Source organism: Penicillium angulare (genome assembly GCF_028827245.1).
Source record: "Penicillium angulare strain IBT 27051 chromosome Unknown utg000008l_segment0_segment0, whole genome shotgun sequence".
Taxonomy (NCBI): Eukaryota; Fungi; Ascomycota; class Eurotiomycetes; order Eurotiales; family Aspergillaceae; genus Penicillium; species Penicillium angulare.
Genome location: NW_026623167.1, coordinates 689,104 through 711,756, shown reverse-complemented (window position 1 = coordinate 711,756; position 22,653 = coordinate 689,104). Strand labels below are relative to the sequence as shown.

The 22,653-nt window shown below is 46.0% G+C and overlaps 10 protein-coding genes across 10 annotated transcripts; 5 read left to right on the top strand and 5 right to left on the bottom strand.

Moving 5' to 3' along the window:
• Positions 1-296: 296 nt before the first annotated feature.
• Positions 297-1,545, bottom strand: N7478_010985 (Gfo/Idh/MocA family protein; the record flags this gene model as incomplete). The annotated part of the gene is made up of 3 exons (XM_056927199.1): positions 297-779; positions 864-1,344; positions 1,439-1,545. 3 exons carry the CDS (start codon positions 1,543-1,545, stop codon positions 297-299), a joined length of 1,071 nt encoding a protein of 356 aa, XP_056774247.1.
• Positions 1,546-5,560: 4,015 nt separating this feature from the next.
• On the bottom strand, positions 5,561-7,180 carry N7478_010984 (malate synthase; the record flags this gene model as incomplete). Its single annotated transcript, XM_056927198.1, has 1 exon — positions 5,561-7,180. The coding sequence occupies one exon, from the start codon at positions 7,178-7,180 to the stop codon at positions 5,561-5,563; it is 1,620 nt and encodes a 539-aa protein (XP_056774246.1).
• Positions 7,181-8,674: 1,494 nt separating this feature from the next.
• Positions 8,675-10,292, bottom strand: N7478_010983 (glutamine synthetase family protein; the record flags this gene model as incomplete). The annotated part of the gene is made up of 4 exons (XM_056927197.1): positions 8,675-9,368; positions 9,438-9,490; positions 9,552-9,808; positions 9,869-10,292. The coding sequence occupies 4 exons, from the start codon at positions 10,290-10,292 to the stop codon at positions 8,675-8,677; spliced, it is 1,428 nt and encodes a 475-aa protein (XP_056774245.1).
• A 488-nt stretch (positions 10,293-10,780) lies between these two features.
• Positions 10,781-11,819, top strand: N7478_010982 (putative short-chain dehydrogenase/reductase family protein; the record flags this gene model as incomplete). The annotated part of the gene is made up of 4 exons (XM_056927196.1): positions 10,781-10,827; positions 10,894-11,433; positions 11,502-11,685; positions 11,763-11,819. The coding sequence occupies 4 exons, from the start codon at positions 10,781-10,783 to the stop codon at positions 11,817-11,819; spliced, it is 828 nt and encodes a 275-aa protein (XP_056774244.1).
• Positions 11,820-12,399: 580 nt separating this feature from the next.
• N7478_010981 (uncharacterized protein) lies at positions 12,400-12,836 on the top strand (the record flags this gene model as incomplete). Its single annotated transcript, XM_056927195.1, has 3 exons — positions 12,400-12,491; positions 12,555-12,586; positions 12,667-12,836. The coding sequence occupies 3 exons, from the start codon at positions 12,400-12,402 to the stop codon at positions 12,834-12,836; spliced, it is 294 nt and encodes a 97-aa protein (XP_056774243.1).
• Positions 12,837-13,303: 467 nt separating this feature from the next.
• N7478_010980 (uncharacterized protein) lies at positions 13,304-15,175 on the bottom strand (the record flags this gene model as incomplete). Its single annotated transcript, XM_056927194.1, has 6 exons — positions 13,304-14,307; positions 14,365-14,637; positions 14,699-14,729; positions 14,790-14,927; positions 14,978-15,008; positions 15,063-15,175. The coding sequence occupies 6 exons, from the start codon at positions 15,173-15,175 to the stop codon at positions 13,304-13,306; spliced, it is 1,590 nt and encodes a 529-aa protein (XP_056774242.1).
• A 728-nt stretch (positions 15,176-15,903) lies between these two features.
• On the top strand, positions 15,904-18,442 carry N7478_010979 (uncharacterized protein; the record flags this gene model as incomplete). Its single annotated transcript, XM_056927193.1, has 19 exons — positions 15,904-15,998; positions 16,060-16,093; positions 16,151-16,220; positions 16,279-16,351; positions 16,400-16,428; positions 16,487-16,489; positions 16,540-16,676; positions 16,728-16,842; positions 16,901-16,979; positions 17,029-17,063; positions 17,115-17,143; positions 17,203-17,235; positions 17,288-17,312; positions 17,360-17,561; positions 17,613-17,690; positions 17,758-17,886; positions 17,937-18,084; positions 18,147-18,225; positions 18,276-18,442. The coding sequence occupies 19 exons, from the start codon at positions 15,904-15,906 to the stop codon at positions 18,440-18,442; spliced, it is 1,560 nt and encodes a 519-aa protein (XP_056774241.1).
• Positions 18,443-18,833: 391 nt separating this feature from the next.
• On the bottom strand, positions 18,834-19,544 carry N7478_010978 (methyltransferase family protein; the record flags this gene model as incomplete). Its single annotated transcript, XM_056927192.1, has 1 exon — positions 18,834-19,544. The coding sequence occupies one exon, from the start codon at positions 19,542-19,544 to the stop codon at positions 18,834-18,836; it is 711 nt and encodes a 236-aa protein (XP_056774240.1).
• A 1,779-nt stretch (positions 19,545-21,323) lies between these two features.
• On the top strand, positions 21,324-21,554 carry N7478_010977 (uncharacterized protein; the record flags this gene model as incomplete). Its single annotated transcript, XM_056927191.1, has 1 exon — positions 21,324-21,554. The coding sequence occupies one exon, from the start codon at positions 21,324-21,326 to the stop codon at positions 21,552-21,554; it is 231 nt and encodes a 76-aa protein (XP_056774239.1).
• A 47-nt stretch (positions 21,555-21,601) lies between these two features.
• Positions 21,602-21,909, top strand: N7478_010976 (uncharacterized protein; the record flags this gene model as incomplete). The annotated part of the gene is made up of 2 exons (XM_056927190.1): positions 21,602-21,677; positions 21,710-21,909. The coding sequence occupies 2 exons, from the start codon at positions 21,602-21,604 to the stop codon at positions 21,907-21,909; spliced, it is 276 nt and encodes a 91-aa protein (XP_056774238.1).
• Positions 21,910-22,653: the final 744 nt, after the last annotated feature.

Genomic DNA, 22,653 nt, shown 5'->3' with positions numbered 1-22,653 from the left:
CGTCCAGCTGTATAACCGGATTGTATGTTAAAGGCTGTAGACTCAACTGAATAATTCAGCCATCGAGATTAGCGACGCAGATACTATATATAGAATCAAATGGAGAAGTCACTGTGACATAAATTTTGAATCTGATGGCCGTGGATAGTCTATGAATCCAGACGAGTGCTCCACATTGAAAATAGAGTTTCTAGATTATATGAGAGCTTCCTATGCATAATACATACTCCTCTACTAAGCGCGACGAGACGAACATCACGACCCTCGCCTCTTAGGACAGTGATCCATATTTCTACTTACAGCTGAAATCCAGTTGACGGTCTTACACTCATACCCGCCTTCTTGTAGACCAAATCAATAGCCTCCATCTGCTGCATGCTTTCCTCGCCATCGACCCAAACGCCCGATCCCTTTCTCCTCTTGATTCGATTCACAAATTCCTCCAACTGATAAGAGTAACTTGTCCACCAATCCTCTTCCCTCCCAGTCTCACCTCCATCTCCTTTTGCCCATGTATAAGCATTCATATGTTGAACATCGTTCCAACTTTTCAAAATTTCACCACCTTCCCGAACCACATACTCATCCTCAACATCAATCCGATGGTAGATACTCGGCATAAGATAATTCCAAAACGTAACCTTTCTCTTCATAAAACAGGTACCGGAATCAATACAGCTCTCTACCCTCCCAGAGTACTCAGAAGACTCAATTTCTCTTTCCAAGCATTCAACTTCACATTTTGGCAAACCAAAACTGGGAATATACCCTCTCAAGAACTGCGGGAGAAATTTCCACTGACAACTCGTCCTTAAATCCGCAAAAATATTGCCTATAGCTCCACTCTTAGTTTCAAATCTTACCTGCATCGCCTCGTCTACTTCTTCCCTGTTTATAATCGAAGAAAATTCCACAATTCGCGCTCTGGCAGATAACTGCTCCGATTGCGGCTCCTCTCTCAGAACATTTCTCAATATACTCATAGGATACGTTCCAAAATCCATCATACACCCGCCTGCGAGATCAAAGCGCCAGCGAATATCATTAGCGCCGAATCCATATTTAGGTAAATATTGTGCGGCACTAGCAGAACGAATTTGGCCTGCGTTAGGAGAATCATGCACTAATGACATGAAAGTTTGCCAAGCCGGGTGAAAGTGCGTGTGGAATGCTTCAAGGAGAACAATATCCTTGTTGTTTTTTGCGTATGTGAAGAGAGACTGCGCTTCCGTCGCGTTTGAACAGGGTGGCTTTTCGAGAAGAACGTGCTTTTTTGCACGAAGGGCTTTCATTGCCCATTCGTAGTGGTAGGCATTTGGGAGGGAGATGTAGATCGCGTCTATGCTTGGGTCATTTAATAGATCTGATGATGTAATTATTGTCAGCCCAGTTATCTCTAGATCTTACGAGAATGCTCTTCAGTTTTGATTATTATCACCTTCGTAATTTGAATGCACGATTGGAATTCCGTGCTTCTTTGCGTATGCTTCCGCTCGGGACTTGTCTCGGGCTGCGACGGCCGCTACGATTGTCTCTGGGTGGCATTTTGCAGGTGCGATCAGGGCGATGGGACTTTGCTATGGTGGTAAGACACTTGGAGCTATTTGATTTCTTCAATTCTCTGGAAGGATGTCTCTACTTACGCGATATTTGATGCACCTAGTAGGCCGAATCTGATGACGTCGTTGCTTTTCTTTGCTGTGGGCGGATTGAGGAAACCATAGTAGATTCGATAAAGTATGTCGAAAACCATAGTACTGTTGATTTTACAATGTCTTTATACTTAGATGAAGTGAAATTGAAGGAAAGGAAAAATCTCCTAATAGTCTAGGATTATCATATCATGTCGATCATCTACGCGGGTCTGGGGACGGTCGCGATGACGGGTGATGATGCAACCGCTCCTACACTACAGAAGGCCCCCACCGACGTTGGCTCTACCATGTGGGGTATTTCACGATTATTGAAATTATGGAAAGCCGTGCTACAAAAGGATCGCTACTTCTATTTGACAACAATTTTGAATCAGTCATGTTCGGCATACCAGCCAAATCATCCTTTAACAGCGTGTACGTATCCCGACATAGCGCCGAACGTAAAGTTTGCAAGTAGACGGATGCAAAACCTCAAGTTAGTGACAGCATATATATTTAGCGAGGAGGCTAGGTTGAGAAAAAGGATTGCCTAGGTGTCATAAGTTTGCCTATACTAATGTTTACCGGCACAAACCGATTACCAAGTGACTTATAAGCAAACAAATGCCAATTTTTCCCACCCCACTTCTCTACAACGATACACCTCCCAATCCTTGCAATTCCGAGGGCTTCCTTGAACCTACTACTATATATCGAACATCTATATCACATCCATATATAACGGTACGGAGGTCAACTATGATCAGCGAGCGATCTGATGGACATCGACTCGGAAGACTTACACCCATGCTGCGTCGCCATCATAGATACGCGAAAGATATTTAGCATGATGACTGAACGATGGTTCTTGTGTTCTTTAATCAAAATCACTCAACCATACTTGTTTTTTAAGTTCAGTTATCCAGTTTTTCGCGCTACTTTGAAAAGAATGAACCGACAATTCTTCTAGCAGGGTTGTAATTGACAAGACAGACCCAGACCTCGGGACTTGAATTGATACCGATTCTCATCTATTATTTCCCCTTATTTGAAACAGCTGCATGACCAGTAAATCTCCAAGCTTATGACTACTGTTATACTTGGTTCTAAGGTTGGCCATGTCAAGATTATGGTCAGCCAAGGTGGAGAGCAAATATCTAGTCGATATACATGCCTATTTGAAGGTTACCGAGGTCGAAAAATGCGATTGGCTGCCACACCACTTTTGGCGGAGTCCACGTCTGGTCAAAAAAGATCCAGGCTGTTAACTGCTAAACCTGCTATACATGCACGCATAGATACAGGAGATGAGCAATTTGTCGAAGCATTTCAAGTGCACGATACTGGCTTGGGTCATTTGATTCTGGATCATAATTCGATGAGAAAAAGATTGAGCTGCCCGGGTGGTTGTCATGATGGAGTCTGAATCGGAATCTGAGGTTATATCAAGTTATATCTTGAACGCTTTGGCGCTTGGAAATGTCAACTTGATATTTGCATCGCCACTTATCGCGATAATATAGAGATTTGGGGAGCTCTCTTAAATAGAGAAGATTCAAGGCAAATCGACAAACATATTGCTTCAGAGAGCCAGAAGAAAGGCCAATGCAAAATCTTCTGCCTGCCTATCTGGGACGCTGAAAGACATCAAATTGCACTGCCCTAAGCTTCAAGTTCTGTCAGTCCAATGGCTTGGTATTATATATACCTGTAAATTCTGTGAGCTTTGCATCTGGCAATGAACCAAGTTCTTCACGGACCTCAGGAGCTAATAACCCCCGAAGTTGCGGGTGATTTACAGTCAACATTTAGACCACTCCGAGTCGGTCATATATAGTGTTTATGCCTACCGGCGCTGTGTCCTAACGACGCAGTGTATACTGCGTTGATCGATGCCAAGCAACTGAATTTTATGCTTCACCGGAAAAGGACTGCAGCTTTTTTAATCTGCTACAAAAGGCCTATTCAATTGGGTTTGGGAAATTTCCAGGTCGTGGGAAACCTGTCTCTTCGTTGGTTTAGACATGGGCATGTTACATGGTGTGTGGGTTAATGAGCTTTCGAGTCTTTCTGAAGCAAGTGAACGAAAGTGACCATATCCTGGGACTTACCTCGGTACACTATGAACATTCTTTTTATCCTCCCTTGCACCTTGGCTATCTATCTTCAAGCTATCTCGCCATTCTGATCTCGTGATTCATTTTTGGATGGGTTGTCGCGAATAGGTACGATGTTGGACTCGGAAGACTTGGATAGTCTCAGGGAGATACATACATCTGTCCTGATAGGCTTCAAGGAGTTCAGCTGCGAAACATCTCATGGTACCTATATAGGCCTATCTTCCATAGTTTCCGATGGATACGATTGGCAAGACAACACAACTGTTGCCAACACATCTCGTGGGAGAGTATCTGGCTGCTGAGGCTGCTATATAAGAGCTTATAGTTATAGTGGTGAGCCGAAGCATTTGCAGGTGCTAGCTGCCCAGTTGCTAGGAACTTTCAGGACCTAATCTACATTGATTGTGGATTCTAAAACAGCTAGATCAAGTGAGAAAAGTTCGACTTGGTAAGGCTGTCACATATACCGTACCTCTTCCAGAGAACTCAGGATAAACGGTTGTTCGCATGACTTCAGCTGGATCTACCGCCTCATCGGACTCAAGCAGGTCTTGTCTCGAAGCCGAGCCCTGTAATCTCATCTGCTAAGAGTCTGGCTAAGCTCAACACTCTGCTAGTCACTGGCCGTCCCAGAAGAAATGAGAGGTGGACTGAAACGTTTTGAGTTTCTTGTTGCCCATTGGCAATTGCCACGGAGTTCATCTGGCAGTATAATTTGATCAGGATTGATTGAAAGGATGTTGGACTTTCATGATGAATGCCATGATTCTGAATCCAGATCATATATATATGAAGACAGATGTTTCAGTTGAACTGGACGATCAACTCGATCAAACCCCGTTACATGCAGCGTGGCTGCTCCAGAAGGTCAGAGATGCCATGAAGGAAGTACAAAATTGCTCTTCGACAGAGGTGCTGGAGAACTCCAAGTTGAAGGCATGCGCTATATATATACCTACAACTTGAACTACGATACACCCCTTCTGATATCAGAAGCGGAGAAGGAAAATTCCCACGGCCATGCAGGGATAGAAGGACCTCGGGATGCTTGAAAGTGTTCGTCCACTTTTCGGCGCGACCGGGTTTGCCCTTGAAAGTCAAATATGGCCGACCTCAGGCTTAAAGCTCTTGGGGATGGCAGAGCTTTCTAGATAGGAAGAGAGTCTTTCGAATTGGAAGGGGTTTATATGATGATGCCAGTCACATTTATGGCGTTATACTATAAGCTTAAAGATGCGCGCGCATCGATATCCAGGTGATCTGGTTGTTGATGTGGATATAAATGGAAAAATGGGACAACTCGACCGTCATTCCTAGAGTATCTCTCTGGGCACCCAATTGTGCGTGTGTGCGATCTAGCGTCCTGTGTGTGCAAGTCCGGAATTAGGTTGCACACACTTTAATCTTTCCCGTGTATGCAATTAAACACACATTCTTTTTCTTTAAGTCCACTACTATCTGCTAATATTATAATTCTATTGGTAGTATAGAAATATTATTGTAATTCATGTAACTCTCTGGCGTTTGAATGAAGTGCTTCAATGGAATTATTAATGGATGTTGAAGATGAGAACGAATGCAATTCTTTACAACATTCAGATATGTAGATTAGGATCAAGATTCAATGATAGTTGATTTTTGTACAACGATGCTAATCCATATGAATATGAACAAAGGAAATAGAAAAAATTCATTTCACCAAATAATGCCAGCAGGTAAATAAGTTAAGTTTCAAAGAAATAACAAATAAAAAAAAATTAAACATGGTCAGGGTATTCATGATCATCAATCAAACGATAAGACTCTTCAAAGCTTAGCAGCAGAGCCAGCAGAAGAAATCTCATTATACAACAAGCTTGTCAGGAAATCAGCGTAATCTTCACCAGTGACCTGACCAGCAAAGTACCGTGCAGCAAGCTGGTACTTGTTACCCTTAGAACCCTTAGCAGCAAGCGAATCAGCCTGCTCCTGCAATAAACGAAGCGAGTAAGCCTTATCAACACGCTTGCCCTCGGCAGTGGCAACATTGTGCTTAACCCATTGCCAGAGTTGGGAACGGGAGACTTCAGCAGTAGCAGCGTCTTCCATGAGGTAGTTGATTGGGACACAGCCAACACCACGGAGCCAGCCTTCCATGTAGCTGAGACCGATGTTGAGGTTCTTGCGGATACCCTCTTCGGTGATCTTTCCAGGGACATTGGTGTTTAGGAGATCATTTGCTGTGATGTTGACTTCTTCGCGACGGATGAAGAGCTGGTTTGGTGTGGGCATGTATTTGTTGAAGACGTCTGAGGCGATAGCGGCGAGTGCGGGATGCGCAACCCAGGTTCCGTCGTGACCGGCGCGAACTTCACGGAGTTTATCGGCTCGGACGTTCTCCATTGCCTTGTCGTTTGCGGCGGGGTCGTTCTTTACGGGGATTTGAGCGGCCATACCGCCCATTGCGTGGACACCGCGACGGTGACAGGTTTTAATTAGGAGTTTGACATATGAGTCCATGAAGGGGACTGTCATTGTTACGTCTGAGCGATCGGGGAGAACGAAGTTAGGGTGTTGACGGAACTTCTTGATGAAGGAGAAGATGTAATCCCAGCGACCGCAGTTAAGGCCTGAGCTGTGATCGCGAAGCTCGTAAATGATCTCGTCCATCTCAAAGGCGGCAGTGATGGTTTCGATAAGGACTGTTCCACGGATAGTACCGCGGGGAATACCGATGAAGTCCTGGGCAAGGTTGAAGACGTCATTCCAGAGACGAGCCTCAAGGTGAGACTCCATCTTTGGCAGGTAGAAGTATGGACCGAAGCCGCGGGCGACGAGCTCCTTGGCGTTGTGGAAGAAGTAGAGTCCGAAGTCGAAGAGGGAGCCGGAGATAGCTTCACCGTTGATGGTGAAGTGCTTTTCGTCTAGGTGCCAGCCACGGGCACGGGCGATAAGAGTAGGTAGGGTACGATCGGTGCGGAGCTTGTAGTCCTTTCCACCTTGTTTGAAGTCCACCTGGCGACGGATGGCGTCGTAGAGGTTCACTTGGCCGTTGATCATATTATCCCAGGTTGGGGCGCTGGAGTCCTCGAAATCGGCCATGTAGGTCCAGACATCGGAGTTTAAGGCGTTGACCACCATCTTGCGGTCGGTGGGACCGGTGATCTCGACACGGCGGTCGACGAGACCGGGAGCAGGAGGGGCACCCTTCCATGCGTCGTTCTCACGGATGTGCTTGGTCTCGGGGAGGAAGTCGGGCAGGTGGCCCTTGTCGATCTCGGCCTGGCGATCGATACGGCGTTGGAGGAGGGCCTTGCGAGTAGGGTTGAAGGTGCGGTGGAGGATGGCCAGGAAAGCGCAGGCGTCTTTTGTGAGGATCTTGCGGGCATCATTGGGGATGCTGCCGAGGATGGCAACATCCTTGAGCTGAGTCTCGACGGAAGTCATTTTGAGGTATCAATGTAAGTATATAGTTGATGAGGGATAGATAGAAAAAGGTGCTGATAGATGTAGTTTTAAATCCGATCGTAACCCATGAAATTCTTGATAAACTGGAACTGGTTACAAACAAGAATGAGAAACAATTCTCATCGCGACCGTGGTTTCTCAAAAGTTATATAACGCCCATTCGACCGAAGGCGGAGGATAGAATACGTCAGAGTCAATGAGCCGCGGCTGTTTGCTCTCCCACATTCCCGAGTGCGGGCCAATGGCGGGTACCGGCTATCAGCAGCTCACAGTCAACTTACCTGAGGATTTGATCTGTGCTCTTACTTCCAATCAGATACTCTCCATGTCCCAGTCAAGTCCCCACCAAACCCCCATCACTAACTACCACCCAATCATCTCTCAACTTTCCCGTCGGGAAACCTGCATCTGATCCAGCTCCACTCGGCCGACATTCTTCCCCGGACTCCATTCAGATAACGTGAAGGCGGTCGCAACCACCGAGAACCCTTTCTTCTCGGGATGCGCCGCATACCGAGTCCATTACTGGCGAAATCGGATGAATAGCCCGATATTTGAGAATCTTCTCGTCCGGAAGACGGGGGGAGTTATATATTTTTTTTCTACTTTGTTTTGATAGTTTGCGGTATGATGTCCACGTTGAATCCTCCAGTCCGATCGTCCGATAATACTCAAAATTTAAGTTTCGACCTCTTGCCCCTAACTCACCCGATCGTGGCTGTAGGTGTTTCCTGTAAGCTCCGTACCCTGGAAGACCAATCAGCCGCGGTTGGACTGGATAAGCAAGGAGCCATGGATTATCTGCTGTAGATTGGATATTCATTGATTATTCGGTTATGCACCTTGGGGCGAATCGTGAGGAGTGAAAGTGGCCGAGATGTTCCGGCTTGTGATGCTTCAGGATCTACATGTGACTCCATGTGATAACAGTGTTTATACAGTATATCCATACCTATACTATTAATAAACTATTTACCAGGATAGATCTGAACGGAATGCTATTTAGAGATTGAGGATCTTTGAAGAATTGGGCTTTGAAAAGATGGGAAATCAGTTTGTGCTACTAATTATTCGAAATACTTCCATGTATGCACATCGGGGGTATTGAGGTATGACGCATAATCTTGGCGACACCAACGCCTTTCCTCGCTCTGGAGCGGTCTACATGTTCAGACAGCCAATGAAACTGTTTCTTCGAAAATAACTCACAAGTCTAGAATGTGGGCTTGGACTACAACCTCAACACGGAAGATTAGATAGATGGATTCCATTGAATTGACGCCGGCATCGTATGTACCCAAAATATCCATCGCTCATAGATCATAGTCACGGGAAAGAAAATAAAACGCTGAAGAAAATCATCCAACCAAGTGTAGGTATCTCTAAACGGTCTCAATGTACCGCTTCACCTCCCTGTAAATAATAAATAAGTTAATAAATCACCTCCATCACAACGAAGTAAACCCAGCAAACTTACCAATCAGTAACAGCCTCCTCCCACAACCGCACCTCATGCTCCCTCGTCCCACCAAAATGATCGACAAAATCATCCCCAAATACCTCCCTCGCCACACTATCCGGTCTTGTAAACGTAACAATAGCCTCCTTAAGACTCTTAGCCAATCGCACCCCCTTATCACCCGCCCCACCCATATCCTCACCCTTAGATAGCGGCGGGACAGGAATCTCAAGCTTCTTCTCCACACCCCGCCATCCGAGCGCCAAAATCGCCGCAAGCACAAAGTGCGGGTTCGCATCAGCACCGGGCACACGCACTTCAAACCGTGTTGCCTTCGGACTAGCAGTTGGTGGTGTGATTATGCGGATTGAAGCGGCGCGATGCTCTAATCCCCATGAGACGGTTACGGGGGCCCAGAAGTTCTCGACAAGACGCTTGTAGGAATTGATTGTTGGTGCGAAGAGGGGCATTATGTCGGGGAGTCCGACGAGGAGACCGGCTAGGAAGTGCCGGCCTAGATCGGAGAGGTGCGCGATGTCGGGGTATTGGGGGGATGGGTCGGGGGTGTCGCGGAGGAAGGCATTTTTGCCGTCGGAGCCTACGAGGGAGAGATGCATGTGTCCGCTGTTTCCTGGGAGTCCTTGTCGGGGCTTTGCCATGAAACAGGGTGTGATGCCGTGTTTGATTCCGTAGGCCTTGACAACGTATCTGTATTTAGTTAGTATCTGTTTTTTTTTGGTTTTTTTTGGGGGGGGGGGAGGGTTATAATTATCTTACTTGAAGAGTCCGGCCTTATCGGCCATTTCTTTGGCTTCGCCAAATTGTAACGCCTGTATTGCCCATTGTTAGTCCAAGTCATGGCAGTATCTAGCACCCATCGCATGTACTTACAGCTTCATAGACACCGGGTCCACTCTCCGTGTGCCATCCTTCAATATCACAGCGGAATTGTTCACAGGCGTCATAGATACCATAGTAATAATCTTGATTATGAAGAGGACGGGTGATAGAGTAACCAAACATACCCTCTGTTAAGGAGGGAAGGGCATCTGGCTGATTTGATTGGAGGAATGCGGCAGTATGAGAGGCGGCTCGTTCGGGGGTGGGATGATCTCCCGGTGCGCGAAATTGGTAGAATTCGTACTCAGCTATGAGATGATTAGTACCTTATTGTATTCTGCAAAGTAACTCAAAGATATATCGCTTACCTCCAGCCATGGCGCGGTATCCCGCAGCTTCAGCCTTTGCGGCAACCGTCTGCAGCAAGCCGCGCGGACACGCGCAGACCGGCTTACGAGTGTCTGGATCAAGGAACGTAACCAGGAAGAAAGGAACATTGTTTTCCCAGGGTATACGACGGAAACTGCTCAGATCAGGGACAGCGACAAGGTCACGATAACCGTTCTCCTTGTTACTGATCGTTAACTCCTTGTAATAGGTCTGATCATGTTGATCCCAGCCAAAAATGACTGAGCAGAAACCAAAACCCTCTGAGGCAATTGAGATGAACTTGGATTTCTTCATCAGCTTGCCGCGCAGCTGTCCGTCGACATCATAGCCGGCGACCTTGACCATGCGGTCATCTTGCAGGATCTCTGCGACGTTCTGTACTGTGACTTCTGGGTCTGACATTGTGCCGATAAATGAAAATGAGGGGAAGGAAAAGAAAAGAAAATCTGGGGAAGGTTTTGGGAAGCTACAAATCAGGAACTTGGAACTTATATGAAGTCACGTCGTTTCCTTGGAATCTCACTCCTCGAGGCGCATGGGGGGATAGGCCCGCTGATCAACGCTTATCTGGAGCTAGGGATTCGCGGTCTGAGATAAGAGATAGCGCGCACCGCGGTCCCGGACCGCCGACACCGCCTTGATTGTTCCACTATGCCCCGCGTATACAGCTGTCTGTGTGTGTGAAGGAGCTCTGAAGTTTAAACTATTCAACTATCTGATCATGTGAGTAGCCGCTGGGTTGTTCTGTTCCTTGGAAACTCTTGAGAATAAAAGGGGGAGCAGAAGCGCGCCATTCCGGGGTATCGCTAAGCTCTTCTTCTTCAATTTGTCTCTAACATCTTAAGCTTGCACAGCTCTCTCATCAACTTCTCAAATCAACCACAATCACAATGGGTCGTCTCCAAGGAAAGAACGCTATTATCACTGGTGCCGCGGGGTAAGAACCTCTACCTCTACCATCTACTGTATACATGAACTGTATAGCTAACGGTGTTTTCCATAGTGGCATTGGTCTCGAAACCACCATCCTTTTCGCTCGTGAGGGCGCCAATGTCCTCCTTGCTGACATCTCCGAGCCTGCACTGGCAAAGGCCATCGCAAAGGTGAAGGAGGTTGTGCCCAACGCACCCCGCCTTGAGACCATCAAGTGTGACGTGTCCAAGGAGGCCGATGTGCAGGCTATGGTCGAGTCGCAGGATAGCTGGGGCGGTGTGGACGTGATCTTCAACAATGCAGGCATCATGCATGCTGACGATGCCGACGCTGTCGACACCCAGGAGAAGATCTGGGATCTGACACAGAGTATCAACGTTAAGGGTGTTTGGTTCGGCTGCAAGCATGCTGTTCTCAGTCTGCGTCGTAACAAGAAGACCGTCGGTAGCATTATCAACACTGCTAGCTTTGTCGCTCTCATGGGTGCTGCTACCCCCCAGCTTGCTTACACTGCTAGCAAGGGTGCTGTTCTTGCTCTTACTCGTGAGCTTGCTGTTGTCCACGCCCGTGAGGGATTCCGCTTCAACTCTCTCTGCCCTGGTCCTCTCAAGTAGGTCTCCCCACACAGCCTCAATTATTACCCTTGTCGGGGCAATTACTTACATTTCGTCCAATTAGCACCCCACTCCTCCAGGACTGGTTGGGTGATGACCAGGCCAAGCGCTTCCGTCGTGAAGTACACTTCCCCAGTGGCCGTTTCGGAGAGGCCGTTGAGCAGGCACAGGCCGTCCTCTTCCTGGCTAGCGACGAGAGCAGCTTTGTTAACGGAACCGACTTCGTCGTTGACGGTGGTCTCAGCAAGGTAAGTTGTTCTTATTTGAATGAAAGAAATCCAGAAAATCAAAGTGAAAGTGCACTAGTGCTGACATTAATATGCAGGCATACGTGACCCCTGAAGGCCCTGCCCCCGCGGCACCCAAGAACCTCGGCCAGTAGACTGGGAGAGAGATTGACGACATTATTATGATTTTTGCAGCATACTTTTATGGATTTTAATGTGTTTCCTTTGTTTCCTTTTTTCTTTTCGGGTATTCTCAACATATTATGTGAAGCCCGCAGTGGCGAATGAATGATCAGATTGAATATAGACATTTACTGCTCCGGTCTCCGTGTATATGTAACTCTTGTGCTTCAAGGGGGCTGTGCAAAATGTGGAGTCAAGACACAACAGACTGTTCAAACCGGCTTCATCAACGCAAAAGAACAACGGAATGACATACAAAAAAATTAGATGGTAAGATCAACGAAGATCAAATCATGCAATCTAATTGTATGATTTATTCCATGGTTCACCCAGTTTCGACTATTCCGTGGCATGATTTGCTAATGTTAACGTCGTACTCGCTTCTCCACGTCATGCAATCCCCGCATTCCCGCATTCCATACCCGGCGATCTTTAAATTCCGCTAGACTCTCTTCTCTCACGCGCTTCATTACCCATTCCTCCCCCCCCCCCCACAACAAATCACTGCACTTATTCCACTTCATCTCCCATCCATTATACATCTCCAAAACGATGTCCCACTTCGCAGTGCCAGGCGCAAACAAGCCCTACAGAACTCAACCACAACCAAGTGGCATGTCCTTAAAGCCTCGATATGGACGCTTGTAAGTGACACGATCTACCCCTTATTCCCACACCGGAAGAAATCACTAACGATCGCTTCTTAGGTATCTCCCTCTTGTCGCTGCGATAGGTCTCGGTATGTTTCCTCAACTCTTTGGCTTATTTTCCCCGGTCGCTTTGTTAATACCTGCGGAGTACTAATTTTCGTTTTTACAGGATTCGCCGGATACAACTATTATAGTGAAGCGAAGGACCGACATGAGATTAGGATGCGCGAGGAGGAGAAACGACTAGCGATGAACAGACAACTTATGGACGCTTATGGGAGTAAGGACAGCCTGACTGATATGCAACAGGCCCTTGATGAGTATCATCGTCGGGCATGATGTCTCACCACCTTGTGGACTGCTCTTCTCTTCGGTCGCATCGCATCGCATCGCTGGTCGCTGTCATGGCATTACGATTTATAATTGGTGTTGGGTTTTTTTTTATTCATTCATCTATCCTAAGGGATCGATCATACGAAGTTTCAGGCTGGATACTCGAAACTACAAGCGGCGCACGAATTGGAATCATTTCTTTTGTTCTCACTACCACCTTTCACCCTCTATTCAACAGGTGTCTTCTTACTACATCTACATTCTCTTCATAACATCATCGGAATTTAAAAAGATTTCTAGTATCCTTCTATCCGAGCAACTTGTACATTTGCCGGGATCCCGAACCGACGTACCGAGCTTACCCGATAGTCAACAATGAAAGTGGACCCGGTGCCATCCCGATGATCTCACTCATTCTCATTATTTACAGTACGTCACTGTACTGCGGACCCGAAAAGCATTGCATGCTTTGCTCAACTGCTCGAGTAAAAGCTGCTAACGGACCATCCGTCAAACACGCTATAATCTGCAAGAGGTGATGATCCGTACAGCGTTTCATAATGGCGAAGGTTACCACAGGCATCACTCGTATCGGTAACATTAGCACACTCATCCTTTAACAAAGCAGCGATTTGTTCTCCAGCATTTCGACCCTCGAACCAGGCACCGTGCAGAAAACCAAAATACTGTGCGCTTGTAGCTTCACCCGCGAACCAGAGCCGGTCAACATTCGCGCGGAAGTTCTCATGCATCTCTAACGATGTAGATGCAGGCCAGTTTGAGTAGCTTCCATACGCCCATGGTGTCGTGCTCCAGCGAGGATACATGAAAGCTGTTGGTTCAGGAATGGTAATGTTGGGATACATCTCGCGCAGAACCTGTAGTACTTCTTCTTTTGTTTGTTCGTCTGTCTGTCTCTCTGCGCGATAGGCCTGGTCACTGACGACTGTTACGAAGATAATGTTTGAGTCGGGTATGAATCCTGGCGTGGAAAGTGATTGCCAGACAGGGTAGTAGCCTCGGGTTGTTGGTGAGGCGTAGAGGAAGTACTGTGTGTCTTTGGGCCAGAATGTCTCGTTGAATTGGAGGAAGATCTTAGTGTATGTTCCCATGTTGAATTTGGCAATTGAAGTCTTTTTCCAATCTGGGAGGTCAGGGGTGAATGAGACGGTGTCGCTTTGTAGGACTCCTAGGGAGAATGTGCAGACTGCGTAGGCAGCTGAGACGCAGCTACCGTCGTCTTTGTAAATTGTTACGCCGTCGTCGGAGTATTTTATTTTGGTTATGCGGGAGTTTAGGTGTAGACGGGGGTCGTTCTTCTTTAAGAAGGTAGATGCTTCGCCTGTGATTATGCGGCTGAAGCCGCGCTGGTCCCAGACATAGTTGTTTTCGTCGCTATACTGGTTGAAGGTAAGGTTACCGCCAGCGACGCCGAAGACGAGCGAACTCTGTTCTGGAGAGTAGGCATCTTCCCAATCTATAAAATTATTAGGATATTTGGTTCGTTGGGAGCTTGGATATTGCTGTGACTTACCCCATTCCCACCACTCGACAGCTTGAGCCGTCATGTCATCTCGCTTGGGCTTCCAGCCCGTCACGGAGAGACCAGACCGAACTGTCATGTCCTGGTAATTCTCTCGAAGAACAGTACCGGCAAGTTCTGAGGTGGCATCAAACTTGTTCTCATATTCGTCTAGAACATCAGAGTAATCCGTATACCCAGTTTCATTGTAAGTCAGGATGGAGCTGTAATTCGAGTATGTGTTGTTCAAGTCCCACTTCTTTGCAAACGTCCAAATAGGATTCTCTGATTGTTGGGTTAGTTGAGACAGATATCTGGATACTTGAATCGAATGTGCAGTACGTACCTGGACCTCCGGGTGACCCCAATCCTTGTACCTAGTTCATACCACATCAGCTTATTGTGCAATGTATATTCTGTTTCATGAATCAGCTTACCCAGTTAGCTCCCAGCTCAACGGTGTATGGGTCGCCGTTTTTGTCCTTCCCAAAGGTTGTATGGTGGACTCGTCCTCCAAGTTGATCTTGGTACTCTATGATGACGAAGTCATGAATAGAAGAATTTGAGAGAGCTTGCTAAGAGGAAGATCAGTATTATGGCCAAGTAGAGTAAGAAGAGGACTTACCGCGGCAGCAACACCAGCCATTCCACCTCCACTGAGACATTGTTAATGAATCCTACCGTTCATACATCTTCGCAGGATTACTTACAGAATAGCGACCGTTGTCTTTGTACATTGGGCCTCATCACTTCGATCATTCAAAACAGCCGCAGCACATGCCTGCACGGCAAGTGCCGTAGTTAACATCCGTTTAGAAAACATCCTGCAAGACATAAACGAGCTCCGAAAAAAGAAAGTGCAGCGACAGCGACCGGAGTGTCCGGAAATAAGTTATGTAAAATAAGCCATGCAAGCGAAAGACACCAATACTTATAACTGTCAACTGCAAGCGAGCAATATACCTCATCCAAGGGGCAAAAGCACCGCATCGTAATACCAGATCCACACAATGATGCCTGAGATCGACATCATCAATGTTGTAATAGATAAGTTTTAGGGCAGGCGCCACGATGCTCCTAATGCAACTTACGCAAATCAGGTAAGTCCATGCGGCGATCGACGAATTAGGGAGGACAAGCCGGCCCGTTCAGGAACATAATTGATAAAGTTTTGCGGAGGGAGCTTCCACCTCCCTGTTTGAAGGACGAATCTACCCTCGGTATGGGGCACTGATAAGACCTTTCTTGTTTGGTGAAACTGAGGTCCACACCGGATCCACTTTGTTTCTTTGGGGCGCCGTGATTGGGGCGCTCTCTGATAACCGATCCTTCCCCCGCATGATGGTCAACTGCAACCTTACCCTGTATGTGCGATCCGCATGGACTTGACAGAGCTTCGTGACTAGTGGCGCTGCGCGGACTTCGAGGATTTACTTATTATGTATATTGCTTCTCTTCCGAAGTTCCGATGTATCTTCTCTTTCTCATCAATCTCTTTTCATCTTTTTCTTTCGCGACCGAGGATTTTGGTTTATGACTCACATTCCCGATATGAACAAAGAACTTGAAGGCCCGGTGCAGGATGATGATGCCCAGTTGGCGGCGATGGGCCATAGGGCAGAGTTGAAACGACAGTATTCAACGTGGTGAGTTTGGATTCTGAGTGGAGCCGAAAAAAGCAAAATGTGATATTGATTCTCATCGAAGGGCTATGCTGGGACTGGCTTTCGCTGTGCTTAATGTTTGTTCATACCATATCTACAAAACCTCGCTGCTTGAACTAATGAATTATCTATAGTCGTGGACTGCGTTGTCGGCCAGTTTATCAATAAGTATTACATCTGGGGGTAGCGCAAGTATCATCTGGGGTATGTGGACCGATCCAGTCATACCGTGTGGATATTATGAGTAACACTCCACTGCTAGGTCTTGTCACTGCGGGGTTTTGCAATTTGTGTATTGCTACTTCCTTGGCAGAGTTTCTGTCCGCATATCCGACGTAAGTAGGGAGGAATCTTATTTTGGGACAAAGTCTTACATGATGCAGGGCTGGTGGACAGTATCATTGGGTTGCAGGTAAGTTGAAGTCTACTATTATTGATAATATGACAATGCTAATGAATTTTCTTTTTAGTTAGTACGTTGATAACCGAATCGATTTTTAGGAAAATGATCTGACAACATTAGTTTCCTGGCCAAAATGGGTCCCCATTCTCTCCTGGATCACAGGATGGGTCAACGTTGCAGGATGGGTCGCTCTTGTGGCAACCAACTCGCTTCTTTCGAGTCAACTTATTGTCGGATGTATTTCCGCTATGCATCCAGTATGATCTCCCGAGAAAGAATCCCAAAGAAAATTCTGACAATGAGATCAGACTTATGAGTCCACCCGTTGGCAACAATTTCTTATCTATGTTGGCCTAACGCTGGGTGCGTTCGCTATTAACGCCTTTGGAAATAAACTTCTTCCAATTATCTACCGTGGGGCCTGTGAGTTGTTGTCTGTCTCCGAAATCAGATCAATTCTTGTCTTACTAATATTGTGAAGTTACATGGTCAATTGGTGGGTTTGTGATTGTTTCAATCACAGTACTAGCTTGTGCTTCGCCCAACTACAATTCTGCATCGTAAGTCATGCACAAACAGAGGGCCCAATTTCATTCGCTAATCGTACAGCTTTGTGTTTGCCAATTTTGTGAATCAGACAGGATGTGAGTATTCATCATTTCTGGTGAAAGGTGAAAACCGCTAATTCCAGACAGGGCCTGATGGTGTTGCATGGTTGCTTGGGGTATGCACCGTTTCTGAACCGATGTACCCAATACCAGTTTTGACAAAGAATTTCTACAGCTTCTGCAAGGAGGACTCGGAGTCACTGCATTTGTAAGTCTATTCAGCAATATTGTATTTCTTGTGCTAACATTAGGCTTTTTAGGATGCCGTCGCGCATATGATTGAAGGTATGAATTCAGATACAAGATGCATATGGCAAATCTAACGATAACAGAGGTCCCCAATGCTTCAGTTGAGGGTCCCAAAATCATGGTCACTTGTGTTGGCATTGGTACATTTACTGGATCTATCTTCCTGATCGTTCTGTTATTTGTGGCTGGTAACATGGACACTGTCGCTACCTCCGCTGCCGGACCTCTGCTTCAAATCTTGATAGACGCCACAAGCAATACAGCCGGCGCTATCTGTCTTCTCATGTATGTTCGATGCTTTTTTTGTTTACGGTCATAAGCTAATAAAGTTCACAGGCTGCCTCTCGTCTGTCTGATTCTCGCAATTCTCAGTGTGATGACTACGAGTAGTCGAATGATCTTCGCATTTGCAAGGTAGGTTTCTTTGATTTTGTCTCAATACCCAATACTTCAGGACTAATGTTTATGCTACGGTTTATAGAGATGGTGGTCTTCCCGCCTCCAAGTTCTTTGCTCAGGTCCACCCTACTCTTCAATTGCCATTGAATGCGCTTATCTTAACCGTAGTGGTGGTTATCTGTTTCGGATGTATTTTTCTCGGCTCATCAAGGTATGTTTGCTTTTGGATATCATTATAATGGACATTCACTAATTAAGCAGTGCTTTTAATGCTATTATCTCTGCGGCTGTTGTGACACTTGACCTGTCGTATGGTCTTCCAATTCTTGTCAACTGCCTGCAAGGGCGTAATGCGCTTCCAGAGAGGAAATGGAAGCTTCCTCGTGTTGTTGGCTGGATTGCTGATATTGTAAGTTTCAACCAGAAACCACTGTCATGAGACTATTTAAGCTGGATACTTACTTCTTACAGATCTCCCTATCATACATTGCACTTACGACTGTTCTATTTGTCTTCCCGCCATCCAGCACCGTGACCGGTAGCAGCATGAGTAAGTTTCTTAGCAAAACACAAGGTCATATTCGCTAATAACCAAGTCAGATTACTGCATTGTGGCATTTGCAGTCATTATCATCATTTCCGTCTTCCAGTGGATTGTTGATGGGCGTAAGAACTTCACTGGCCCGCGTATCGATCTAGGAGTTGAAGGCGTGCCAGTGGGTCATGGGGCTGCTGAGGAAGCAGAGCCAGGCACAAGTAAGGCATAATCATCTAGCTTTAAGCGAATATGTCTCGTGCTAGGTCGCATGGAACATTCAGCCTAGGAATGCATTGGACTTTGGGCTTGACCTTGGAAAGGCATACGTGCACATGCCTGCCAATCTAGAGGTCATGTCTACTAGTAAGTAGTGGTGGAAAATCAGGGTTTTATGTACAGTAATATTGCATAGCACAAAAGCATATCCTACACGCTAAATCAAACTAGAATTAGAGTTTTACATTCTCTTTGAGAGACTGACCCTTTTCAACGGGAGCGACAGACGAGGGGTTTCCGATACTGAATCTCGTTCAAGTTCATTGCACGGTATTGATATTTACAATTGTGCAAACAATGAACCTATATACAACGTTGAAGAACCCTGATGTAGATGAAGGATTTCAGAAAACACCAGGAACGATTCTCCTAGTCCTGGCATGCCACTCCTCCCACTTCTTCCCAAACTTCACTCTCAGCATCTCCTCTTCATCCCTTACACGAGCATTCAAAACCACCGCCCCAGCAACGGCCAGCACACCTGTCCCATAAACACCCATCCCATTGAAAAAAATTAAAATCGACTCCGGAATCCAACACGCAGATGCTCCATCCCAGCGCAAAAATAATAAATGTACCCCAGCAAGAACTAACAACAACCCAGTATAACTAGGATGCTGAATCCAGCTATAAATCCCAGACGTGACAAGATCATCCGGTGGTGCAAGATGAAACGTAAATGACCGACCAAGCCCCCCATATGCCGTGACCCGAATTGCAGAACCGAGGAAAATAAGAAAAAAGGCTGTAGCTGACAGCAAGTTCCACTCGAATAGAATCGTATTACGATTTTCTTGCCTCGGACAAACTCGGGACATGTACTCTGGTGCAAGAGCTGGTGTGGCTGTCACAAGAGCATGATATAGTATTGGAATGGTAGCTGAGTGGCGCATCATTGCGCCAGGAATACTTGTGCCAACTAATATGGCTATGCGATCTTTTATCTCCCGGTCTCTTCGGGGTGGTGATGGGTTTGGAGGTGTTGCGCAGATATCGAAGAGGATGCCTGCGATGGCCATTGTGGTGGCTAGGAGTATGTCGCTTGCTTGGGACATTATGAATCTGGTTCTTTATTATTGAAAGCAGTTCTTTCAAGTTTTTTGTACTCTTTCTTCAAAGGTTGGAATCTGTTGAGGTTGGAAGCGACCGGTTTGATTTAAATGTGGCATGTTGGTCGCGGTCGCGGTCGCGGATCGTTCGAGTTGTGGGGCACCCGAGGCACTTGTGATTCTGGGGGTGGAATGAGCATCCGCGGGGATCTGAAGTATATTTTGTGGATTTTCCGTGGATAGGTCGGGATATTTCAAATCTTGTATTCTTCTTGTTATTAGGAGTTATCTCTTTTTCACCGAACCGAACCGTCTATCTGACCACATGAAACAAGTTTCTTTCGATTCTTCTACAAATTATACAAAATAATAAATGAGGTTATTGCATATACTTTGTCCGAAAGCTCACCGATATTAGCACTTAACAGGAAACTTGACATAGGGGGTGGGGTCCGCCACACCTTCAAATAGTCTCCTACATGGTAATGTAAGTAGTGCTATCCTGTATACCGTTAGAATGCTAATAGGTGCAGCTGGGCTTCCACTAGGATTGTCCTGGGAGATATACTAGAGGTAGTGCTAATACGAGCCCACTTAACACTTAAAACATTGATTGCTGGATTGAAGTAAAGGAAAGGAAATGAATAAGTACTAAGTAGACTCTCAGGAGGCAGCTACAGGGACCTCGGGAGGTATACTTAGTAGTAGTACTAGTACCCAGCAAAGAACTTGAAAAACTTGAAGCTCCCGGACTATATACGTTGGATAGAGAAATATAATCAACCTCATCTCTATACGACGCAAATGAAATAATAAACATTTTGGAGTGTCTGTATGGCAAACCAAACAAAATAGGGACAGCAGAAAATAGATAATTCACGAAAAGAGGTTTGTTGTGATGTTATCAGCTCACATACGTTAATCAAAGGTGTTCGAAGGAGTACTCGGCATGTACTAACTACACGGTTCTCCATATTAACAAAGTATGGAGTGTATAAATGAGTCTCACATGAAAATTCGCCAAGTTACAAGCTCGCCCGTGTGGCCAAGTGGTAAGGTTAGTTTAATCACGTGACCTACCCAAGTAGGACGTAGCCACTAACAAAATAACAGGCGTCCCACTCGTACCAACTCTATATGAGCAGATATACGTCATGGGAAGAGCGTGTGTTCGATTCACACCTTGGGCAAATCCTTTTTTTTCTTTTCTTTTTTTCAATTGTCACCATAATCGTAGTACTATAGTACATGCTCAGTTGATGCTGAATATCAAAAATATTATCTTTATATAGACCGAAAGGGCATAGGTTTAGCCCTGGAACTGGTAAAATCCCTCAGATCCTTATGATCGGTGACTTCTCTCTTCTGGGCCAAGCGTGATGTTAGACGATTGGCATCCGAGGCGCTGACCAACATATTCTTCTGAGAAAGAGAAGTCAATCTATGAGTATCGCCTCTCAATCTTGGAATGCCGTGGTAGAGTCTTGCACAAAAGTAAAAACATCGATTGCAGCACTTGAGTGATATGTTGAACAGAGGGCTGTTAATAATACGGTATGGTTTTCAAGTTATTTACTGAGGGCGGGGCATGTTGTGAGGGGCGGATGGATAGTACACGCTACCCGTACCTAATTACACTTGAAAAGGGCTCTTAGATGGGTCTCAATCAGCTTCACTGCAGATCGCTTTTGAGAATTTGTTTTAAATCTCGGAGGCTCGCTTGCGTACATGGTGGTAGTTTTACCATCTCGTTATTCTCGCTGTTTCACGCGATCAACCGTGAGAATGACTTCGGTTGCCCACAACGTGCCCGATATTCCATTGGAGCTGTGGCGTGAAATCTTATTTTGTTTGGCGAACCAGGATATCAAATCTGTGCGCTTGGCATCTAACCAATTCTCCATTGCAGTGGAACTCAACTTCTCACGAGTGTTCTTATCACCCAAGCCCTTAAATATCGAAGTCTTCCGCGCGATTGCCGACCATGATACTTTCCGCCACCAGGTAAAGAAATAATTTGGGACGATGCACGGCTTTTTCGAGGCCCGCGCAGACATACAGGAATGCCGGGTGGGGAGTCAGATATAAGTGACGATGAAACTGAAGAGTCAATTATGGCCTACCAATACCTTCGCCGGGGTCTGACCAAAGATTTGGACTGGACTTCCCAGATGATATTCATGGCTTTGATGACGACGATGATGATGATGGAGATAGTAAAGATGACGAGAAGGAGGATAGCGAGATAGAAGACATCGATGTGGATGAGCTTCATCATTTACGGAAAGGTGCTAATTTCAAGAACCAAGATTGCCCTTTGTGGTTGAAGGCCGGATGCTTAGAAAGCCTGGAAGATATCTTCGAGCGTTAAGGTTTCAACGGGCGAATAAACTACAAACAGCCAGAATTCAATACTCGGAAAATGTTAGGTGCAGCTGGGCTTCCGCTGGGCCTTTGTTGGGAGATATACCGGGAGTTGGTTCAGCAGCAAGATGATGTTTTAGCGCGCAAGTCTGATGAAGAGGCATTTTGCTGTTATCCCGCTAGAAGTTCTCAACATGAGCATTTTTATGCCTATGCGCACTTTGTAGTATTCTCCACAGCGTAGCATGATTAACAAAAGGTACAGTAGTGTGCACATGGGATATGTGTCTGTTGTGATTATTCTGGCGAACGGTCTCTACAGAAAACGTGTTTCCATGCTTGATTCTACCGCACAGATTTCTGCGCGATATTATTCAAGTTGAAGAACGCATCTTCTCACTGCCACAATAGCTAAATCTTGTTGCATTCGGTATGGAGTGGCCAATGCTCTAAGTTCAAGTTGAACATGATCATGATGATGGTACCTACAGATATCTAAGAAAATTTGTACTAGTAGAGCCTCTCCACTGAATTTGAGTTTCCAGAGGAAATTCAGATACATATATTGCGTTATTCACGCGAGCGGTTGAATACATGTACTACTACTAGTAGCACTAGTAGTTGTAAAGCCTTGGAATGCTCTCATAAAGTTATTTTTTGGAAAAAAGGTAAAAATAAAAATAGAAAGAAGCTGGGAAAGAAAGCAAACAAGGGTCCCTTCTAAAGTTCTAGAAAACTTGGACCTGCCTAA